Source organism: Eleutherodactylus coqui, chromosome 6 (assembly GCF_035609145.1).
Source record: "Eleutherodactylus coqui strain aEleCoq1 chromosome 6, aEleCoq1.hap1, whole genome shotgun sequence".
NCBI lineage: Eukaryota > Metazoa > Chordata > Amphibia > Anura > Eleutherodactylidae > Eleutherodactylus > Eleutherodactylus coqui.
This window is the reverse complement of record NC_089842.1, coordinates 89,788,413-89,809,503: the sequence shown is the minus strand read 5'-3', so window position 1 is coordinate 89,809,503 and position 21,091 is coordinate 89,788,413. Positions and strand designations below refer to the sequence as shown.

At 41.2% G+C, this 21,091-nt stretch overlaps 1 protein-coding gene across 1 annotated transcript; it reads right to left on the bottom strand.

Annotated features, from left to right (window-relative positions):
* Positions 1-1,811: 1,811 nt before the first annotated feature.
* Positions 1,812-20,735, bottom strand: LOC136633642 (carcinoembryonic antigen-related cell adhesion molecule 5-like). The gene is made up of 12 exons (XM_066609400.1): positions 20,639-20,735; positions 16,502-16,694; positions 16,141-16,202; positions 14,540-14,809; positions 13,532-13,813; positions 11,576-11,845; positions 10,567-10,848; positions 8,612-8,881; positions 7,603-7,884; positions 3,695-3,988; positions 3,263-3,502; positions 1,812-1,970 (listed from the first exon to the last, which is right to left on the bottom strand). The coding sequence occupies exons 1-12, from the start codon at positions 20,733-20,735 to the stop codon at positions 1,879-1,881; spliced, it is 2,634 nt and encodes an 877-aa protein (XP_066465497.1). The 3' UTR covers positions 1,812-1,878.
* Between the last annotated feature and the right edge of the window lie 356 nt (positions 20,736-21,091).

The window sequence follows — 21,091 nt, the reverse complement described above, 5'->3', positions numbered from 1 at the left end:
AGTATTTACCAACTATTATTGCATCAAAAAAGCCTTTGCTGCAGTTCTCTGCCTTCTGAATTCTATTCCATTTAGATTGTAAGGCAATAGGGTTTCTGAGCTCGCACACAGTATACAATCCCTGGAATGGATAGACAGGTGCGATTAACACAGCACTACAGCTTCTTAGCTGAGGGTATGTAGGTTGCCCTCAACAACATAGAGTTATGGCTGGCTATCCCAGCGCCTTGCCAGTAGACTAAAGATAAAAAGATCACCAATAAGAATCAAATTGCAGAGGGAAATAAACTGTGAGAAAGAAACAATTCAGAGAACAGTACTGCGAGGCAAGGCGAGGGGACAGTCCTACACCCTCACACTATCACAGTAGTTCTATTCCTAGGAATTGATATTTAGTATTACATCCTTGGATCAAATCTCTGTGGATAGCTGTTATGGTCCCAAACATGAAAGGTTTGCAATATGAGAACAAAGAAACTTTATAAAAAGAATAACAGACCCACAGACTTAAGGCCTATTTAGACTGGATGAATGTCAGGAAAACGATGCCCGACACTCGCCCCCGCACATACTAGCTCCCATGCACCTGCACAGGAGCTAGTATCGTTGGCTCACAGCAGGGCAGCTGGAGGAGATTTCACTTCTTGCCCTTCTCCACCCTTCTCAATTGACTTAACATAGCGGCTGTTCAGTACTGAACGGCTGCTATTTACACTGAACAATCATCGTTCAGCTCATTGTCCATCGTCTATGCTGCATAGTAGCTGTTCAGTATTGAACATCTGCTATGTTAAATGAATGGAGAGGGACGGGGGGAGCAAGAGGAGAGAAATCTCCTGCAGCCTCCCTGCCCACCTGCTGGCCATTCTGTGAGCTTGCCAGCGATTCTAGCTCCTGTGCAACAGCACGGGAGCAAGGACACACAGAGATGAGTGTCTGGCATCGTTTGCCCAACATTCGTCTTGTCTGAATGGGCCTTTAGTTTGCATGCACTTAAAAACAGCTTCTTCATTTCAATAGTTCATTCATGAAGAGAAAAAAACATGGTGTGCAAATCAATAATAGTTCAGAGCAAGGATGATTTTTCATTATAGAAAAGTTTCGGACTCATATGTCCTTTTCAAACTAATAGAGACTATATGTTCAGAGACGTCTAAATTAGAGAAGGGGGGTATAGCTCCGTAATTAAGGATAAACAACCCCCACAAAGAACCAAGAAGCAACCAATCCAGTCAATTTCTGAGAACACACAGAATATCAGCGTGTAGTGAAACTAGAACTTCTGGAATTCATATTGTAGCCTGCAGACTAAGGGTGGTTTCACAAATTGCAGCAAATAAAGATGCGCTTTTGCCACGATCGCCCGTGTGGAATTAGCCTAACTGATATATATATGTAAAAGTCAAGCCACAATATAAAATACATGCAAAAATATTGGCAGATACCAGTGGACTACCTTGTGGCTAGCCATTTTGTAAAGTATGATTCAATGGTGTCGAGGGAGGAGTATACTGCATGTAGAGCAGAGGATGGTCCCTCCACCGTTTGTAGTATCCAGAGTACAGATTATGTATAGCCTACATCATTAAACATGAGAAAAGCTGTTTTATTGCAGAGCTTACACCAAGAATTGTTTTGTCCAACTCACTTTAAATAGATTTTAATTACAGTATATTGATATGATAAATACATTCACGTTCTGCCATCACCCAGAGAACAGGATGAGACCCTGGCTCCTCCAAAGATCTCTAACATACTCTACATTCATATTTCAGTCATCGTCATTTGCTGTATAATCAATAGATGTTGCTCTTAATGAATCTTCATTCCATATAGTTGTGGAGACAAAACCATGGTGTAAGTTAGGAGGGCCTTAGGTTATGGTAGGCCTTTAGTTTTTGAATTTGTTGTCCCTCCTTTCATGACTGCAGTTACAGCATTATTCTTATCCTGTGGCAACTGTGGAGTCACTGGTAGAAAAAATAAATGTCATCAGTCACCCAGAAAAGTCATATGTGTCTATAATCATTTATAGGTCACTATGATTGGTTAATTACTCTCTGACTTTATAAAATTGAATGGACTGTCCCATGCATGTACACCATTTAGCCATAACACTAAATCACTGAATAACATTAATCATCCTGTAACAAATGGTACCTCCCAAGAAGCAGGATATATCAATGAGCAAATGATGAGTGATGATTCCTGCCCCCCTGGCAATGACATCGCATGCGTGACTATTAGAGATGAGCGAGCACGAAAATGCTCGAGTGCTCGTTACTCGAGTCGAACTTTCAGTGATGCTCGAGAGTTCGTTTCGAGTAACGAACCCCATTGAAGTCAATGGGCGACTCGAGCATTTTTGTATATGACTGGTGCTCCGCTAAGGTTTTCATTTGTGAAAATCTTAGCAAATCTCCAAAGTCATGTAAAAAACACAGAAATGGATAGGGCAGGTGAGGAGCAACATGCAGGGCTGCATTTCGGGCTCCGAGGTCTCACTATTAAGCCACAATAGTGGCAAGAGTGAGCCCCCTCCCCCCCTCCCCCGCACTGTCAGCATAAAGATCGTTCTCCTCTGCCACAGCTGTAACAGCTGTGGCAGAAAAGAACGATGTTAGCCCATTGAATTCAATGGAGTCGGCAATACAGCCGGCTCCATTGAAGGCAATGGGCTGCCGGCGAGCGCGGGATGAATTTTCGGGAAGGGCTTAAAAATATAAGCCCTTACCTGAAAATCATCCTAAAATGTGTAAAAAATTTTTGAAAAGTATACTCACCTTTCCGCTGCAGCCGGAGTTCAGCCGCGTCTGGCCGGCAGTTCTCCTGAACTGCTTTCTGTAGTATTCAGCAGGTGGGGATTTAAAATCCCCGCCTGCTGAATGGGCTGCCTCTGATTGGTCACAGCTCTCACCAATCAGAGGCAGCTCTCACTCACCCATTCATGAATGCACAGTTCAGGCAGCCAGCTCAAGGTTGACTCAACCTTCCATCTTTGTGAGGCTGGTAAAATGAGTACCCAGCTTGCTGAGGGGTAAAAGATGACTGGGAAAGAAAATGGCAAACTACGCCAAAAAAACTGTCTGCCAAGAAAACGTCACGCTGTGACTTCGTCCAAAGAGTCAGTCATGACTTGGTGCTTGCACCAGGGGACTTTACCTTCCTTTAAATGCATTACTTAAGTTCCAATATTGATACTTGTGTCACAAGATGTTTTTGGTTTTGTAAAAGACACCATATATGAATATCCACTACTTACTAAATGTTAAAACGCAGGAAAATGTCTTTCCGAGGTAACCACCAATGCAAGTCAGGGTTGATCTTTGGCTGTTTTGAGTTAAAGAGACATTTCTAGTTACTTTACTCTGTCCCATCTCTTCTATGTTATTAAATATCATGGTCACATTCGCTGCAGGGTGTCCTCCTGGCCAGTTGCAGTCGAGTTGTAGCAGGCTGTCATGCCCCTGTACAATACAGCCAATGTTTCCTTTAGGATACCCTGTGAAATGAGAGGAAAGAATGTGTTTACTTGCAATGGTTTTTCACAAAAGATTATTTGAAACTTTTTCTTGGTCAGCCATCATTATCATGAATAATGAGTTTATCAAGTACGGTAGTAGAGTAGAGAATAGTCGAGACGTAGAGAGATATCTGATTAAACTTATTCAAATCCATGTAAAATATTACTCACAATTGAGACCAAGGGTGAGCTCATTGCTGGTCTCACTGTTAATTAAGTTGGATGCTGAACAGGTAAAGGGTCCGGTATCATTCTTGGAGACGGGGCTGATTGTAAGAGTGGACTTTTGAGGAGAATCACTCTGAGTGATGTAATATGGAGGGTTCGGGGTCACTGGTTTTCCATTCAGGCTCCAAGAGAAGGTGATGGCTGAACCCTGAGCTGAGCAATAGAGAGACACCGAGTCCTTTCCTGCCCAAAGCACTCTTGATGTGCTACTTGATAGCATCACTGCTGAGACTGAAGCTGTAAAAAGAAGACAGTTTTTAGATTACTAAAGCCATATCTGAATGAGCTAGCATTGATTTAAGGTGGTATAAATTAATATGTGTAAACAACATATATGGAAATAAAAGAGTAAAATGCCAGTAACCTGCTAATATCATGATCAATGATGTGAAAGATAATAAATTCAGGGACCACTAGAAGTATAATTCTAAATACTGACCTATATTATCTCCTGTGGGTCTCAAAGCTGCTATACAAAGAGCCAAACCAATGCCAATGCTGACTACGTGGGCCACTGACATCAGATTGATAGCACATCCCACTAGCGTTGGATCGATCTGTCAATAAATATCTAATGTCTATGGTTACCTTAAGAGCAAGAAACCAAATATTTATTCCATTTATTGTGCCTGCTAGAGGGACCAACAATCGGACAACCGGAGCTCAGTCAAAATTTTATTCTGGCTACTGTAGACTTCAGTCAATATTTCTGATCCACAGAGGACCATCCAGGTTATAACGGAGCTGAGAATAATATATCTAAAGATCTACCTAACAGCCAAATGTAAGAACTCAGGACAGTGAGGATTATCTCTCAGCAGGATATGATTTGGTCGGTATCCTTCAAAATCCTTCATGACTTATGTCCTTGGTAATGTATTTCAACTCCAAATAAGGCCCCTATGTGCACCTAGAGGTCAGTTGAGTTCTCTGCAACATAACAGAACATCAGTGCTGAACATTTTTTAGAAACTTTTTAATTAATTTGTAACTGTCAGAGTCTTAACTTCAATCATGCGCCCTAGTTTTTCCTACGTGTTTCCTTATCAAGAACAGCTTTGGATATCTTAATTAATAGTGAAGAAACTAAAGTCTTCTGATGGACCTATCACTCTTTCAAAAATGTCAATAATTTCATAATTCTTCTACTTACAAGCAAAGTGCAAGTTCAGTTCGTTGCTGGTCTCCTCATTTATCCAATTTGAAGCTGTACGCAATCTGTCGCGAGATTTCTGACGGGAATACGCCCAACCTTACAGATGTTGAAAGGTAAAAAAAAGGTTCAAAAGAGAAAAACTAAACACTAGAACAAGGGACACAATTTGAGATTAATTGGGAAAAATCAGAAGTAATGTCAGGAAATATTTTTTTTTACTGAAAGAGTAGTTGATACTTGGAACACACTTCAAGCAGACATGGTTGAAAAATCAAGAATAAATTCATTTAAGCTTCCTGGGATGAGCATTGATCTATCCTAAGAGATAAATAAAACAAAAATAATATAAGGGCCAACTAGATAGACCATGCGGTCTTTTTTGCCATCAGTTTTCTATGTTTTTATGTAACAATGCAAGGTTCGATGTATAGAAAAAGCTGGAGGCCCTTTGGAAAGATAGGTCCTATTGAGAAGTGTGTGGTAACCTTCTTCTTTGGCACCTCTCCACAAGCTCACTAGGATGAGCAAAATAGAGGATTGAATAGTCGCAGGGCTCACACTGTCCTGTCCTTCTACAGAGTTGGGATAAATGAGTGGGGACTCTTCTTGCCCCGTAAGGGAGGTTTGTGGTGCTGTGGATGTGAACCTATTCTTATAGTTCACTTTACCACTTATTTTAGATACGGTTGCCATTTTTATAGCAAAACGTTGAAACTGTTTTTTGAACAAATACAGAACTCACCTGATACTGTCACTATTATGGAATTACTGGTGCTGCTGCTGATGGGGTTCTGGATGGTGCAGGAGTACGATCCACTGTCATTCTCAGATATTGGCTTATAGTCCAGGAATGATCCCCTGCTGGTTACACGGGACTCGGAGGAGATAATATTCTGATTATGGTAGAAAGTGTAAGTGGTCACAGTCTGATTTCCAGCATCACAATGGAGGGTCACGTTAGTGCCACTAATAAGGGGACTGTTGGACTTGAGAACTGGGGCACTGAGCATACCTATGAAAAACATAAGAATAAGCAATAATTACTTTTCTGAAGAAATAACGAATGCCTGAAAACTAGATTGGCCCAAAGAACTAAGCAAGAGAAACACAAAGCCATTATATAGCCTTTTCCAAGATGTCTTTTATTCCACAACTGTATGCGCCAACAGAGAAACGATTGTTTAATATAGTTGCAATGAATGTGGTTCACTGTTTTGGACAATCTTTTGCTCAGCTGCAGTTTGTATAGAAAACCAGCAGAAAGTGTTCAGAATACCTCGAGTGCCAACACAGGACAAAGGAAACATCACATAGGGACCTATTTAGAAATCCCGAATTTTAGAACTCTGGCGTCCAAAAGTTTGTTTTGGTGCACACTCCAAAATTGCGACTTTTGGGGCTTGTACAGCATGTTGTGCAATTTTTTTTAATGGGTGGAGCCCAGATATAGGGGCATGGCCACACATGGCTCATCCCTTTTACTATAACCTGTGCCACAAACAGAAGTGCCGCCAGATGTGACAAATATATTAAGAGGCTTATGCCTCCTAATACATTTGTCATTGTTAGATGGGCATACAATTTATATAGACCAGCATGTGAAACACACATCTAAGTGAATATGCCCCATAGTGCCTAGTGAAATAGGACAATTGGAATTTAGTCAAAATCATATTCCGGTCCCTGTAGACTTTAATCATTATTTCTGATCCACAGAGGACCATCCAGGTTATAACGGAGCCGAGAATAATATATCTAAACATCTACCTAACAGCCAAGTGTTAGAACTCAGGGCAGTGAGGATTATCTCTCAGCGGGATATGATTGGTCTCTATCTTTCCTATACTTTAACCATGTACATGACATCTACAGTACAATGGAGGTATCCACAACCATCCAGTGGACATCTATTGGACAATGACCAATGGTAAATTATTTCAACTAAAAATAAGACCCCTGTGTGCACCCAAGAGTCTGTTGAGCTTCTGCAACATAACAGAACATCAGTGCTGAACTTTAGTAACATACTTTTTAATTTGCTTTTAGACTTTCAGAGTCTTAACTTCAATCATGGCGTCCTAGTTGTTCCTAAATGTGATTGTTGTCAGTAAGAGAAACCAAGTAATCTTGTAAATATGTTAACTTTTGATGGTTAAAAAAAAACATGATCAGGTATTTTGTTAGCCATTAAAATGTATCATATCAACAAGATTACTTGGCTTCTCTTAAGGCCCATTTACACGAGCAGATAATCGCTCAAAGATCGCTTGAACGACAGTTTAAGCGATTATTTTGCATAAAAAATAATTGGTATTCAAGTAGTTTCTCAGCTACTTAAATGCCAATTATGTAAGTAAATGAAGCCTTCAAGTGAGCTTGATTTTAACGATCAGCGAAAAGTGCCAGAAATGCGGGTGCCCCGCACCCATTTACACGCACCAATTATTGCTAAAATGATCGCCGATGGGCGAATTTTTAGCGATAATCGTTCAGTGTAAATGGGCCTTTACTGAGAAGAATCACATTTGCTCTACTGACTAATATGGTACCAAACTTGTTTGGTTGTTCCTAAGTGTTGCCTTATCAAGGACAGCTTTGGGTGTCCTCATTACTAGTTATTAATAAACTGAAGTCTTCTGATGGACATATCACTGTTTTTCAAAAATGGCAAAAATTTCAAAATTCTCGTACTTACAACCAAGGTTCAAGTTCAGTTTGCTGCTGGTTTCGACATTTACCCAGTTTGAGGCTGCACATCTTAAGGGTCCACTGTCATTAGAGGAGACTGGGTTTATGATGAGCGTAGAGTTATTTTGGGAGAGACGATATCGGGGATTCTCAGGCAAGGGTTCATCATCCATACTCCAGGAGTAGCTGACATTTGTACCTCGGGCTGAACAGTGCAGAGACACCAAATCTATTCCAGGCCAAAGCAATCCTGATGTGTCACTGGTAAGAGTTACAGAAGAAACCGGCACTGCCAAAAAGGACATAAGATATCATGTTGAGAAGAGAGAATGCACGATATACTAGCAGTGTCATAATCAGGTACCTATTCACGTCAATGGAGCTGAACAACAATTCTCAAACACCATGGTCAGGTTGACTGCTGCTTCTGGAAGATAGCAGCCACTACATACTGTAGCTAGAGGTATAACCAGTAGAAAGAGGGAGATTATGATCCCAGTGTATGGAGCTCTGGTGAGACCACATCTGGAATACTATGTTCGAGTTCTAGAGATCTCATACTTGGAACAAACTTCCATCAGACATGGTTGGAAAATCAAGCATAAATTTATTTAAGCTTCCTGGGATGAGCATAGATCTACTCTAAGAGATAAAACCGAAATAATATAAGGGCCAACTAGATAGACCATGCGGTCTTTTTTGCCATCAATTTTCCATGTTTCTATGTAACAATGCCAGGTTCGATGTATAGAAAAAGCTGGAGGCCCTTGGAAAGATAGGTCCTATTGAGAAGTGTGTGATAACCAGAGAGTTGAATAGTCGCAGGACTCACACTGTCCTTTCCTTCTACAGAGTTGGGATTAATGAGTGGGGACTCTTCTTGCCCCGTAAGGGAGGTTTGTGGTGCTGTGGATGTGAACCTATTCTTATAGTTCACTTTACAACTTATTTTACATACAGTTGCCATTTTTATAGCAAAACATTAAAACTGTTTCTTGAAGAAATACAAAACTCACCTGATACTGTCACTATTATGGAATTACTGGTGCTGCTGCTGATGGGGTTCTGGATGGTGCAGGAGTACGATCCACTGTCATTCTCAGATATTGGCTTATAGTCCAGGAATGATCCCCTGCTGGTTACACGGGACTCGGAGGAGATAATATTCTGATTATGGTAGAAAGTGTAAGCGGTCACAGTCTGATTTCCGGCATCACAATGGAGGGTCACATTAGTGCCACTAATAAGGGGACTGTTGGACTTGAGAACTGGGGCACTGAGCATAGCTATGAAAAACATAAGAATAAGCAATAATTACTTTTCTGAAGAAATAACGAATGCCTGAAAACTAGATTGGCCCAAAGAACTAAGCAAGAGAAACACAAAGCCATTATATAGCCTTTTCCAAAATGTCTTTTATTCCACAACTATATGCACGAACAGAGAAACGATTGTTTAATTTAGTTGCAATGAATGTGGTTCACTGTTTTGGACAATCTTTTGCTCAGCTGCAGTTTGTATAGAAAACCAGCAGAAAGTGTTCAGAATACCTCGAGTGCCAACACAGGACAAAGGAAACATCACATAGGGGCCTATTTAGAAATCCCGAATTTTAGAACTCTGGCGTCAAAAAGTTTGTTTTGGTGCACACTCCAAAATTGTGACTTTTGGGGCTTGCACAGCATGTTGTGCAATTTTTTTTTTTAATGGGTGGAGCCCAGATATAGGGGCATGGCCACACATGGCCCATCCCTTTTACTATAACCTGTGCCACAAACAGAAGTGCCGCCAGATGTGACAAATATATTAAGAGGCTTATGCCTCCTAATACATTTGTCATTGTTAGATGGGCATACAATTTATATAGACCAGCATGTGAAACAGAGATCTAAGGGAATATGCCCCATAGTGCCTAGTGAAATAGGACAATTGGAATTTAGTCAAAATCATATTCCGGTCCCTGTAGACTTTAATCATTATTTCTGATCCACAGAGGACCATCCAGATTATAACGGAGCCGAGAATAATATATCTAAACATCTCCCTAACAGCCAAGTGTTAGAACTCAGGGCAGTGAGGATTATCTCTCAGCGGGATATGATTGGTCTCTATCTTTCCTATACTTTAACCATGTACATGACATCTACAGTACAATGGAGGTATCCACAACCATCCAGTGGACATCTATTGGACAATGACCAATGGTAAATTATTTCAACTAAAAATAAGGCCCCTGTGTGCACCCAAGAGTCTGTTGAGCTTCTGCAACATAACAGAACATCAGTGCTGAACTTTAGTTAAATACTTTTTAATTTACTTTTTAACTTTCAGAGTCTTAACTTCAATCATGGCGTCCTAATTGTTCCTAAATGTGATTGTTGTCAATAAGAGAAACCAAGTAATCTTGTAAATATGTTACCTTTTGATGGTTAAAAAAATACATGATCAGGTATTTTGTTAGCCATTAAAATGTATCATATCAACAAGATTACTTGGCTTCTCTTAAGGCCCATTTACACGAGCAGATAATCGTCAAAGATCGCTTGAACGACAGTTTAAGCGATTATTTTGCATAAAAAATAATTGGTATTCAAGTAGCTTCTCAGCTACTTAAATGCCAATTATGTAAGTAAATGAAGCCTTCAAGTGAGCTTGATTTTAACGATCAGCGAAAAGTGCCCGAAATGCGGGTGCCCCGCACCCATTTACACGCACCAATTATTGCTAAAATGATCGCCGATGGGCGAATTTTTAGCGATAATCGTTCAGTGTAAATGGGCCTTTACTGAGAAGAATCACATTTGCTCTACTGACTAATATGGTACCAAACTTGTTTGGTTGTTCCTAAGTGTTGCCTTATCAAGGACAGCTTTGGGTGTCCTCATTACTAGTTATTAATAAACTGAAGTCTTCTGATGGACATATCACTGTTTTTCAAAAATGGCAAAAATTTCAAAATTCTCGTACTTACAACCAAGGTTCAAGTTCAGTTTGCTGCTGATTTCCACATTTACCCAGTTTGAGGCTGCACATCTTAAGGGTCCACTGTCATTAGAGGAGACTGGGTTTATGATGAGCTTAGAGTTATTTTGGGAGAGACGATATCGGGGATTCTCAGGCAAGGGTTCATCATCCATACTCCAGGAGTAGCTGACATTTGTACCTCGGGCTGAACAGTGCAGAGACACCAAATCTATTCCAGGCCAAAGCAATCCTGATGTGTCACTGGTAAGAGTTACAGAAGAAACCGGCACTGCCAAAAAGGACATAAGATATCATGTTGAGAAGAGAGAATACACGATATACTAGCAGTGTTATAATCAGGTACCTATTCACGTCAATGGAGCTGAACAACAATTCTCAAACACCATGGTCAGGTTGACTGCTGCTTCTGGAAGATAGCAGCCACTACATACTGTAGCTAGAGGTATAACCAGTAGAAAGAGGGAGATTATGATCCCAGTGTATGGAGCTCTGGTGAGACCACATCTGGAATACTATGTTCGAGTTCTAGAGATCTCATACTTGGAACAAACTTCCATCAGACATGGTTGGAAAATCAAGCATAAATTAATTTAAGCATCCTGGGATGAGCATAGATCTACTCTAAGAGATAAAACCGAAATAATATAAGGGCCAACTAGATAGACCATGCGGTCTTTTTTGCCATCAATTTTCCATGTTTCTATGTAACAATGCCAGGTTCGTTGTATAGAAAAAGCTGGAGGCCCTTGGAAAGATAGGTCCTATTGAGAAGTGTGTGATAACCAGAGAGTTGAATAGTCCCATGACTCACACTGTCCTTTCCTTCTACAGAGTTGGGATTAATGAGTGGGGACTCTTCTTGCCCCGTAAGGGAGGTTTGTGGTGCTGTGGATGTGAACCTATTCTTATTGTTCACTTTACCACTTATTTTACATACAGTTGCCATTTTTATAGCAAAACATTAAAACTGTTTCTTGAAGAAATACAGAACTCACCTGATACTGTCACTATTATGGAATTACTGGTGCTGCTGCTGATGGGGTTCTGGATGGTGCAGGAGTACGATCCACTGTCATTCTCAGATATTGGCTTATAGTCCAGGAATGATCCCCTGCTGGTTACACGGGACTCAGAAGAGATAATATTCTGATTATGGTAGAAAGTGTAAGCGGTCACAGTCTGATTTCCGGCATCACAATGGAGGGTCACATTAGTGCCACTAATAAGGGGACTGTTGGACTTGAGAACTGGGGCACTGAGCATAGCTATGAAAAACATAAGAATAAGCAATAATTACTTTTCTGAAGAAATAATGAATGCCTGAAAACTGGATTGGCCCAAATAACTAAGCAAGAGAAACACAAAGCCATTATATAGCCTTTTCCAAGATGTCTTTTATTCCACAACTATATGCACGAACAGAGAAACGATTGTTTAATTTAGTTGCAATGAATGTGGTTCACTGTTTTGGACAATCTTTTGCTCAGCTGCAGTTTGTATAGAAAACCAGCAGAAAGTGTTCAGAATACCTCGAGTGCCAACACAGGACAAAGGAAACATCACATAGGGGCCTATTTAGAAATCCCGAATTTTAGAACTCTGGCGTCAAAAACTTTGTTTTTGTGCACACTCCAAAATTGCGACTTTTGGGGCTTGTACACCATGTTGTGCAATTTTTTTTTTAATGGGTGGAGCCCAGATATAGGGGCATGGCCACACATGGCCCATCCCTTTTACTATAACCTGTGCCACAAACAGAAGTGCCGCCAGATGTGACAAATATATTAAGAGGCTTATGCCTCCTAAAATACATTTGTCATTGTTAGATGGGCATACAATTTATATAGACCAGCATGTGAAACACACATCTAAGTGAATATGCCCCATAGTGCCTAGTGAAATAGGACAATTGGAATTTAGTCAAAATCATATTCCGGTCCCTGTAGACTTTAATCATTATTTCTGATCCACAGAGGACCATCCAGATTATAACGGAGCCGAGAATAATATATCTAAACATCTCCCTAACAGCCAAGTGTTAGAACTCAGGGCAGTGAGGATTATCTCTCAGCGGGATATGATTGGTCTCTATCTTTCCTATACTTTAACCATGTACATGAAATCTACAGTACAATGGAGGTATCCACAACCATCCAGTGGACATCTATTGGACAATGACCAATGGTAAATTATTTCAACTAAAATAAGGCCCCTGTGTGCACCCAAGAGTCTGTTGAGCTTCTGCAACATAACAGAACATCAGTGCTGAACTTTAGTTACATACTTTTTAATTTACTTTTTAACTTTCAGAGTCTTAACTTCAATCATGGCGTCCTAGTTGTTCCTAAATGGGATTGTTCTCAGTAAGAGAAACCAAGTAATCTTGTAAATATGTTACCTTTTGATGGTTAAAAAAATACATGATCAGGTATTTTGTTAGCCATTAAAATGTATCATATCAACAAGATTACTTGGCTTCTCTTAAGGCCCATTTACACGAGCAGATAATCGCTCAAAGATCGCTTGAACGACAGTTTAAGCGATTATTTTGCATAAAAAATAATTGGTATTCAAGTAGCTTCTCAGCTACTTAAATGCCAATTATGTATGTAAATAAAGCCTTCAAGTGAGCTTGATTTTAACAATCAGCGAAAAGTGCCCGAAATGCGGGTGCCCCGCACCCATTTACACGCACCAATTACCACTAAAATGATCACCGATGGGCGAATTGTTAGCGATAATCATTCAGTGTAAATGGGCCTTTACTGAGAAGTATCACATTTGCTCTACTGACTAATATGGTACCAAACTTGTTTGGTTGCTCCTAAGTGTTGCCTTATCATGGACAGCTTTGGGTGTCTTTATTACTAGTTATTAATAAACTGAAGTCTTCTGATGGACATATCACTGTTTTTCAAAAATGGCAAAAATTTCAAAATTCTCGTACTTACAACCAAGGTTCAAGTTCAGTTTGCTGCTGGTTTCCACATTTACCCAGTTTGAGGCTGCACATCTTAAGGGTCCACTGTCATTAGAGGAGACTGGGTTTATGATGAGCTTAGAGTTATTTTGGGAGAGACGATATCGGGGATTCTCAGGCAAGGGTTCATCATCCATACTCCAGGAGTAGCTGACATTTGTACCTCGGGCTGAACAGTGCAGAGACACCAAATCTATTCCAGGCCAAAGCAATCCTGATGTGTCACTGGTAAGAGTTACAGAAGAAACCGGCACTGCCAAAAAGGACATAAGATATCATGTTGAGAAGAGAAAATACACGATATACTAGCAGTGTCATAATCAGGTACCTATTCACATCAATGGAGCTGAACAACAATTCTCAAACACCATGGTCAGGTTGACTGCTGCTTCTGGAAGATAGCAGCCACTACATACTGCAGGTAGAGGTATAACCAGTAGAAAGAGGAAGATTAGGATCCCACTGTATGGAGCTCTGGTGAGACCACATCTGGAATACTATGTTCGAGTTCTAGAGATCTCATACTTGGAACAAACTTCCATCAGACATGGTTGGAAAATCAAAAATAAATTTATTTAAGCTTCCTGGGATGAGCATAGATCTACTCTAAGAGATAAAACCGAAATAATATAAGGGCCAACTAGATAGACCATGCGGTCTTTTTGCCATCAATTTTCCATGTTTCTATGTAACAATGCCAGGTTCGATGTATAGAAAAAGCTGGAGGCCCTCGGAAAGATAGGTCCTATTGAGAAGTGTGTGATAACCAGAGAGTTGAATACTCCCAGGACTCACACTGTCCTTTCCTCCTACATAGTTTGGATAAATGAGTGGGGACTCTTCTTGCACCGTAAGGGAGGTTTGTGGTGCTGTGGATGTGAACCTATTCTTATAGTTCACTTTACCACTTATTTTACATACAGTTGCCATTTTTATAGCAAAACATTAAAACTGTTTCTTGAAGAAATACAGAACTCACCTGATACTGTCACTATTATGGAATTACTGGTGCTGCTGCTGATGGGGTTCTGGATGGTGCAGGAGTACGATCCACTGTCATTCTCAGATATTGGCTTATAGTCCAGGAATGATCCCCTGCTGGTTACACGGGACTCAGAAGAGATAATATTCTGATTATGGTAGAAAGTGTAAGTGGTCACATTCTGATTTCCCGCATCACAATGGAGGGTCACGTTAGTGCCACTAATAAGGGGACTGTTGGACTTGAGAACTGGGGCACTGAGCATACCTATGAAAAACATAAGAATAAGCAATAATTACTTTTCTGAAGAAATAACGAATGCCTGAAAACTGGATTGGCCCAAAGAACTAAGCAAGAGAAACACAAAGCCATTATATAGCCTTTTCCAAAATGTCTTTTATTCCACAACTGTATGCGCCAACAGATAATGAATCGTTTAATATAATTTCAATGGATGTAGTTGACTGTTTTGGACAATCTTTTGCTCAGCTGCAGTTTGTATAGGAACCCAGCAGAAAGTGTTCAGAATACCTTGCAGTGTCACCACAGGACAAAGGAAACATCACATAGGGGCCTATTTTGATTGTCAGAATTCTGGTGTCCAAAAGTTAGTTTTGGTGCACACTCCAAAATTGCAACTTTTGGGGCTTGTACGCCACGCCCTGACATTTTTGCAAAAAGTGTGTGGAACCCAAATTTAAGGACATGGCCACACACGGCCCATCCCTTTTACTATAATTTATGCCTGAAACTGGTGTAAATTATTCCAAAAACCTACTCCAGCTCCTGCCATCGATTTTTCATATGGTGCACAAATGTGCTGCCAGATGAAACGAATGTATTAAGAGGCTTGTGCCGCCTAACACATTTGTCATTGGTAGATGGACACACAATTTACTTAGGTCAGCGTGTAAAACATCAAACTAGGTAAATATTCTCATATTGCCTAATGAAATCAATGAACTGTCCATGTAAAGTATGGAAACAGGTAGGCCTCATTTATTAAAACTGTCGGATAGTAATGCTGTATTTGTTGCCCATGGCAGCCAATCAGAGCTCAGCTTTCATTTCTTAAACTGCTCTTAAAAAATGAAAGCTCAACTTTCATTGGTTGTTACAGGCAACAAAGACCAATTTGATAAATGAGGCTCATTTGGTATGTGATTTGATAAATGTGTCCTCTAGAATGAGATCCTCTTTATAATTAATGTATGCACTGACTAATTTATGGGGATCACCATGCTCTTATAACTCAAAATTGCCTGTGGTTGGTTTCAGACGAGCATATTTAACCCTCATATTAGGTCCCTATTTTGCAGAACATAATACGGAGCTAATTTAAATCTATGTATCTATTAATTTTTTTTAATGCGGCATGACCTATCTCTCCCATATTTCCCTCCATATTGCTATTCTTTTCTAATGGGTAAATTCTGATCAGTAATTTCCCAGTAGAAAATAAAATATATAGAAGTGATGAAATACTGATGACATACAGTTGTACTGTCATCTGTGACACGTCCGTAATACGTAAAGATATTACGGATGTGTTACAATACGCTCGTCTGAAACTGGCCTAATGGTGTGTTTGAAAGTACTTTGCTTAAACCAGACAATCCTTTTCATCAAATTGGGTGCCATTAGATAAAAGCATTTCCACCTAGAATAGGAAAGAAATAGCCAGTAAATGCCAATCATTAGTAACTCTAGTCCAGTCTATCTGGGGCATCTAATGTGGCGGTATTACAGCTTGCACATGGGTTGTCACAGCTTTTATTATGCAGTGCTATGGATGAGGAAAAACTAGAATAAAATGATCACTCACCGTAGATATTTAGCTGATACCGCTGAACATAAGACGTGAAAGTATCAGGATTATATAATTTTACAATGTAAGTGCCCCCATCCGCATAGGAGATCTCATGCAGTCTCATAGTCCCATTTACGAACAGCTCACACCTCCCCTTATACAAAGGATTGTACTGAGCAGGTTCACCAGTTTCGAACATTACAATTACAGTAACTTTTCCAGCATATCCAAAATTCCAGTGTATTCTGTATTCAGATGGCAAGGATACAGGTAAAGTAAAATCCACAAAATGTCCCAGCCTTCCATTCATCAACTGCATAGAAATGACCGGTGTCACTAGACCTGCAACAGAAAATGCACAGAGAGAGGTGTCTAGATGATGAGTTGGAATATTACTGGACAACTGCTTTTCTTTGCACTTATACCCATTTCGAGAAATCTCTTCCTAAATGTTAGAATTTATATTTCTCGTACATTCTACCTCTTTTCTTCCAGGCTGTGCACTATATTAGAATGAATATAGCTGTCTTCCACAGCCTCACCTTTGTAGCAGAGTTTGGCTGTTCCTCAGACAGTTTTAAGCCTCCAGAACAGCTGTTTCTGTTTCAGTTAATGAGTGACTGTATTTAAACCTACATATGAAAATGATGATGATTATCACCTGTTTACATACATAGTAACATAGTAGGTTAGGCTGAAGGAAGATTGTCCATCTAGTTCAGCCTGATTCAATCCCCTTGTTGATCCAGAGGAAGGCAAAAAAAAAAAACAAAAGGCAGAAACCAATTAGCCCATTCACAGGAAAAAATCCCTCCTGACTCCATAATGGCAGTCAGAATAATCCCTGGATCAACCTTTGATACTTCCTACCTAAATGTAAGACCCGGAACAACAACCCCTGGTCACCTGATGTCTATATCCTGTAATATAGAGTGCTCTAGAAAGACATCTCGTCCCCTCTTAAACTCCTCAATGGATTTTGCTATCACCACGTCCTCAGGCAGAGTTCCACAGTCTCACTGCTCTTACAGTAAAGAACCCCCTTCTGTGTTGGTGATGAAACCTGCTTTCTTCTAGATGTAGAGGATGCCCTCTTGTTACCATCGCAGTTCTGGGTATAAACAGATCATGGGAGAGATCCTTCTATTTTCCCCTAATGTACTTATACATATTTATTTGATCGCCCCTTAGCCGTCTTTTTTCCAGGGTGAATAATCCCAGTTTTGATAGCCTCTCTGGGTATTCCAGTCCTCTCAGTCTGTTTATTAGTTTAGTTGGCCTTCTTTGAACTCCTTCAAGCACTGCAGCATCTTTCCTGAGCGCCGGTGACCAGAACTGTACGCAGTATTCCATGTGAGGTCTGACAAGTGCCTTATATAGTGGGAGGATAATGTTCTCGTCCCTCACCCCCATACCTCTTTTAATACACCCCAAGACTTTATTTGCTTTTGCAGCAGCTGACTGGCATTGGTTGTTCCAATTAAATCTACAATCCACTAGTACCCCCAGGTCTTTTTCCATATCACTTTTCCCTAGCTGTACGCCATTTAGTGTATATTGGTGACATCCGTTTCTCCTGCCCATGTGCATCACCTTACATTTATCAGTATTGAACTTCATTTGCCATTTTTCTACCCAAGCCCCCAGTTTATCTAGGTCCTTTTGTAGCCGCACATTGTTCTCTGTTGCATTAATTATCTTGTATAATTTTGTGTCATCTGCAAATATTGATATTTTACTGTGCAGTCCCTCTATCAGGTCATTTTTAAATATATTGAACAGAATGACGCCTAATACTTAAAGGGGTTGTCCCGCGCCGAAACGGGTTTTTTTTTTTTTCAACCCCCTCCCCCCCCCGTTCGGCGCGAGACAACCCCGATGCAGGGGTTAAAAAAGAACACCAGACAGCGCTTACCTGAATCCCCGCGCTCCGGTGACTTCTTACTTACCTGCTGAAGATGGCCGCCGGGATCTTCACCCTCGGTGGACCGCAGGGCTTCTGTGCGGTCCATTGCCGATTCCAGCCTCCTGATTGGCTGGAATCGGCACGTGACGGGGCGGAGCTACACAGAGCTACACGGAGCCCCATTGAGAAAAGAAGAAGACCCGGACTGCGCAAGCGCGTCTAATTTGGCCATTAGACGCCGAAAATTAGACGGCCTCCATGGAAACGAGGACGCTAGCAACGGAGCAGGTAAGTGAAAAACTTCTTATAACTTCTGTATGGCTCATAATTAATGCACAATGTACATTACAAAGTGCATTAATATGGCCATACAGAAGTGTATAGACCCACTTGCTGCCGCGGGACAACCCCTTTAACCCTGTGGTACTCCACTAGCAGAGGTGGCCCAATCAGAATAAGAACCATTTATTACCACCCTCTGCTTTCTATCTCTGAGCCAGTGCTTTACCCAGATACACACATTTTCACCCAATCCGAGCTGTCTCATTTTATATATTAACCTATTATGCGGCATGGTGTCAAATGCTTTAGAGAAATCCAGATATTAGGGATGAGCAAGTATACTCGCTAAAGCACTACTCGCTCGAGTAATGTGCTTTAGCCGAGTATCTCCCTGCTCATCCCTGAAGATTCGGGAGCCACCGCAGCTGACAGGTGAGTCGCAGCGGGGAGCGGGGGGGAAGCGGGCGGGAGAGAGGGAGAGAGAGATCTCCCCTCCGTTCCTCCCGGCTCTCCCCCGCAGCTCCCCGCCCCGCGCCACCCCCCGAATCTTCAGGGAAGAGCAGGGAGATACTCGGCTAAAGCACATTACTCGAGCGAGTAGTGCTTTAGCGAGTATACGGGCTCATCCCTACCAGATATACAAGATCAATAGATTCTCCCAGGTCCAGCTTAGAACTTACTTCTTCATGGAAGCTGATCAGATTGGTCTGACATGATCGACCCCTCATGAAGCCATGATGGTCAGAAGTTATTCCATTGTTCTCCTTTAGGTATTCTAGGATGGCGTCTCTCAGAAACCCCTCGAATATTTTTCCAGTTATTGAAGTGAAACTTATCGGCCTGTAGTTACCAGGCTCACTTTTGGACCCCTTTTTGCATATTGGAACCACATTGTTTGGTATAAATGGTTAATCATCACACACCTGACTATAATCCTATGTGGCAAGCTTGGGTCACTCACTTGTGGGTTGCCGATCTCTCGACCAGAATGGGCACCACACATGTAGAAACACTCCAGGAGACTGCAATTTCTTTAAAACTAGTGCCTGCCAGCATTTATTCACAGCACGACGTAAACACGTGTCTAGGATATGTGTCTAGGGTTCACAAACCCACAGGGTGCCTGTCATCTTTAGGGACGAGCAGGGAGATACTCGGCTAAAGCACATTACTCGAGCGAGTAGTGCCTTATCGAGTATACTCGCTCATCCCTAATTACTATATTTAAAAATATATATTTTATTTCTTTTATGATCATCAACCGATAAAACTTCATGAATAGAGATGAACGAACCAACTCGTTTCAAGTAATTACTCGATCGAGCACCGTGATTTTCGAGTACTTCCGTACTCGGGTGAAAAGATTCGGGGGGCGCCGGGGAGCGGGGGGAGGCGTGGCGGAGCGGGGGGTAGCAGCAGGGAACAGGGGGGAGCCCTCTCTCTCTCCCTCTCCCCCCCACTCCCCGCTGCAACCCCCCCACTCACCCACGGCGCCCCCCGAATCTTTTCACCCGAGTACGGAAGTACTCGAAAATCGTGGTGCTCGGGCGAAAAAGGGGCGTGGCCGAGTACACTCGCTCATCTCTATTCATGAATTTATTGTATCTATTTGCATTATTAAATTTATTATTTAGCTTATTATTGCTCATAATTATTGATTTTAATTTTGTCTCTAAAACTATTGTTCTTCCTACCTTCTGCTATTTATTGTATTAGTATTCTTTCCGTCCATTTAAGAAAAAGGGGCTACGTCCCTGAAACCCATTATTTGTGCTGGCCAACAATTAATAAAGAAGAAATTGGGTTGATCTCTTTACTTTTATGCGCTTTACATTCCAGGGGTTGTGCCCACGCTCCATCATTTTTTTCCTTTTTACAATTAAACAGGGTCATTAAGATCTTTGCTAGTTTTCATCTACTGAATCCCAGTAGATGCGAGGTACACTCCTGTACTGCTGGGTCAGTTGGTTACCAGTGGCATCCTGTTGCTGAGATAACAGATGTGCCACTCGACCCTCACCTATAGGATCAACCACACATGGCCTGCTGCTGTGATCTTGTGATGGATGTCTGTCCATGGTTCAACAAATCTTGGTACACTCTTGATACGTTCCGATTGGTTTGGAAACAGCCAACAAATTAGACTGTTTCAGACATTCTGACACCACATCTCTGGGTGCCAACTGTCTACCCATGGTTAAAGTCTCTTAAGGGGCCTTTAACATGGGCAGAATAGGCCGCACAACGCACCACAAGCTGCTGTAAATTCCGCACAAAAATCCACAGGCTACCGGCAGATTTTGAGGCACAATTGAAAATGAATTAAAAGCTGTCTACAATTTTGACCTGCAGACTTTGGTGTGGAATTCCGCAGCTGCGGATGTGACTGCATCCTGTGGCATAATTCTGTCCCACGTAAAAGGTCCCTATGTTACCATGTTTAACCATGACTGCTAAATGTTGCTTCTGCTGCACAGAGGACTGGTCATCACATTATCTTAGAGCAGATTGTAATCCGGACATCAAGTGGCACAGGGTTACTGATCACAAG

What these genes read in the sequence shown, in the direction of transcription:
- LOC136633642 (XM_066609400.1), bottom strand. Translation starts at nt 20,735, where the DNA reads ATGGGTAGACAGTTGGCACCCAGAGATGTGGTGTCAGAATGTCTGAAA. An exon ending in CATAATAGTGACAGTATCAG is followed by an intron (nt 10,849 to 11,575) that starts GTGAGTTCTGTA and finishes CCTTTTTGGCAG; the next exon opens with TGCCGGTTTCTTCTGTAACT. An exon ending in TTCCTGCGTTTTAACATTTA is followed by an intron (nt 1,971 to 3,262) that starts GTAAGTAGTGGA and finishes TTTTTCTACCAG; the next exon opens with TGACTCCACAGTTGCCACAG.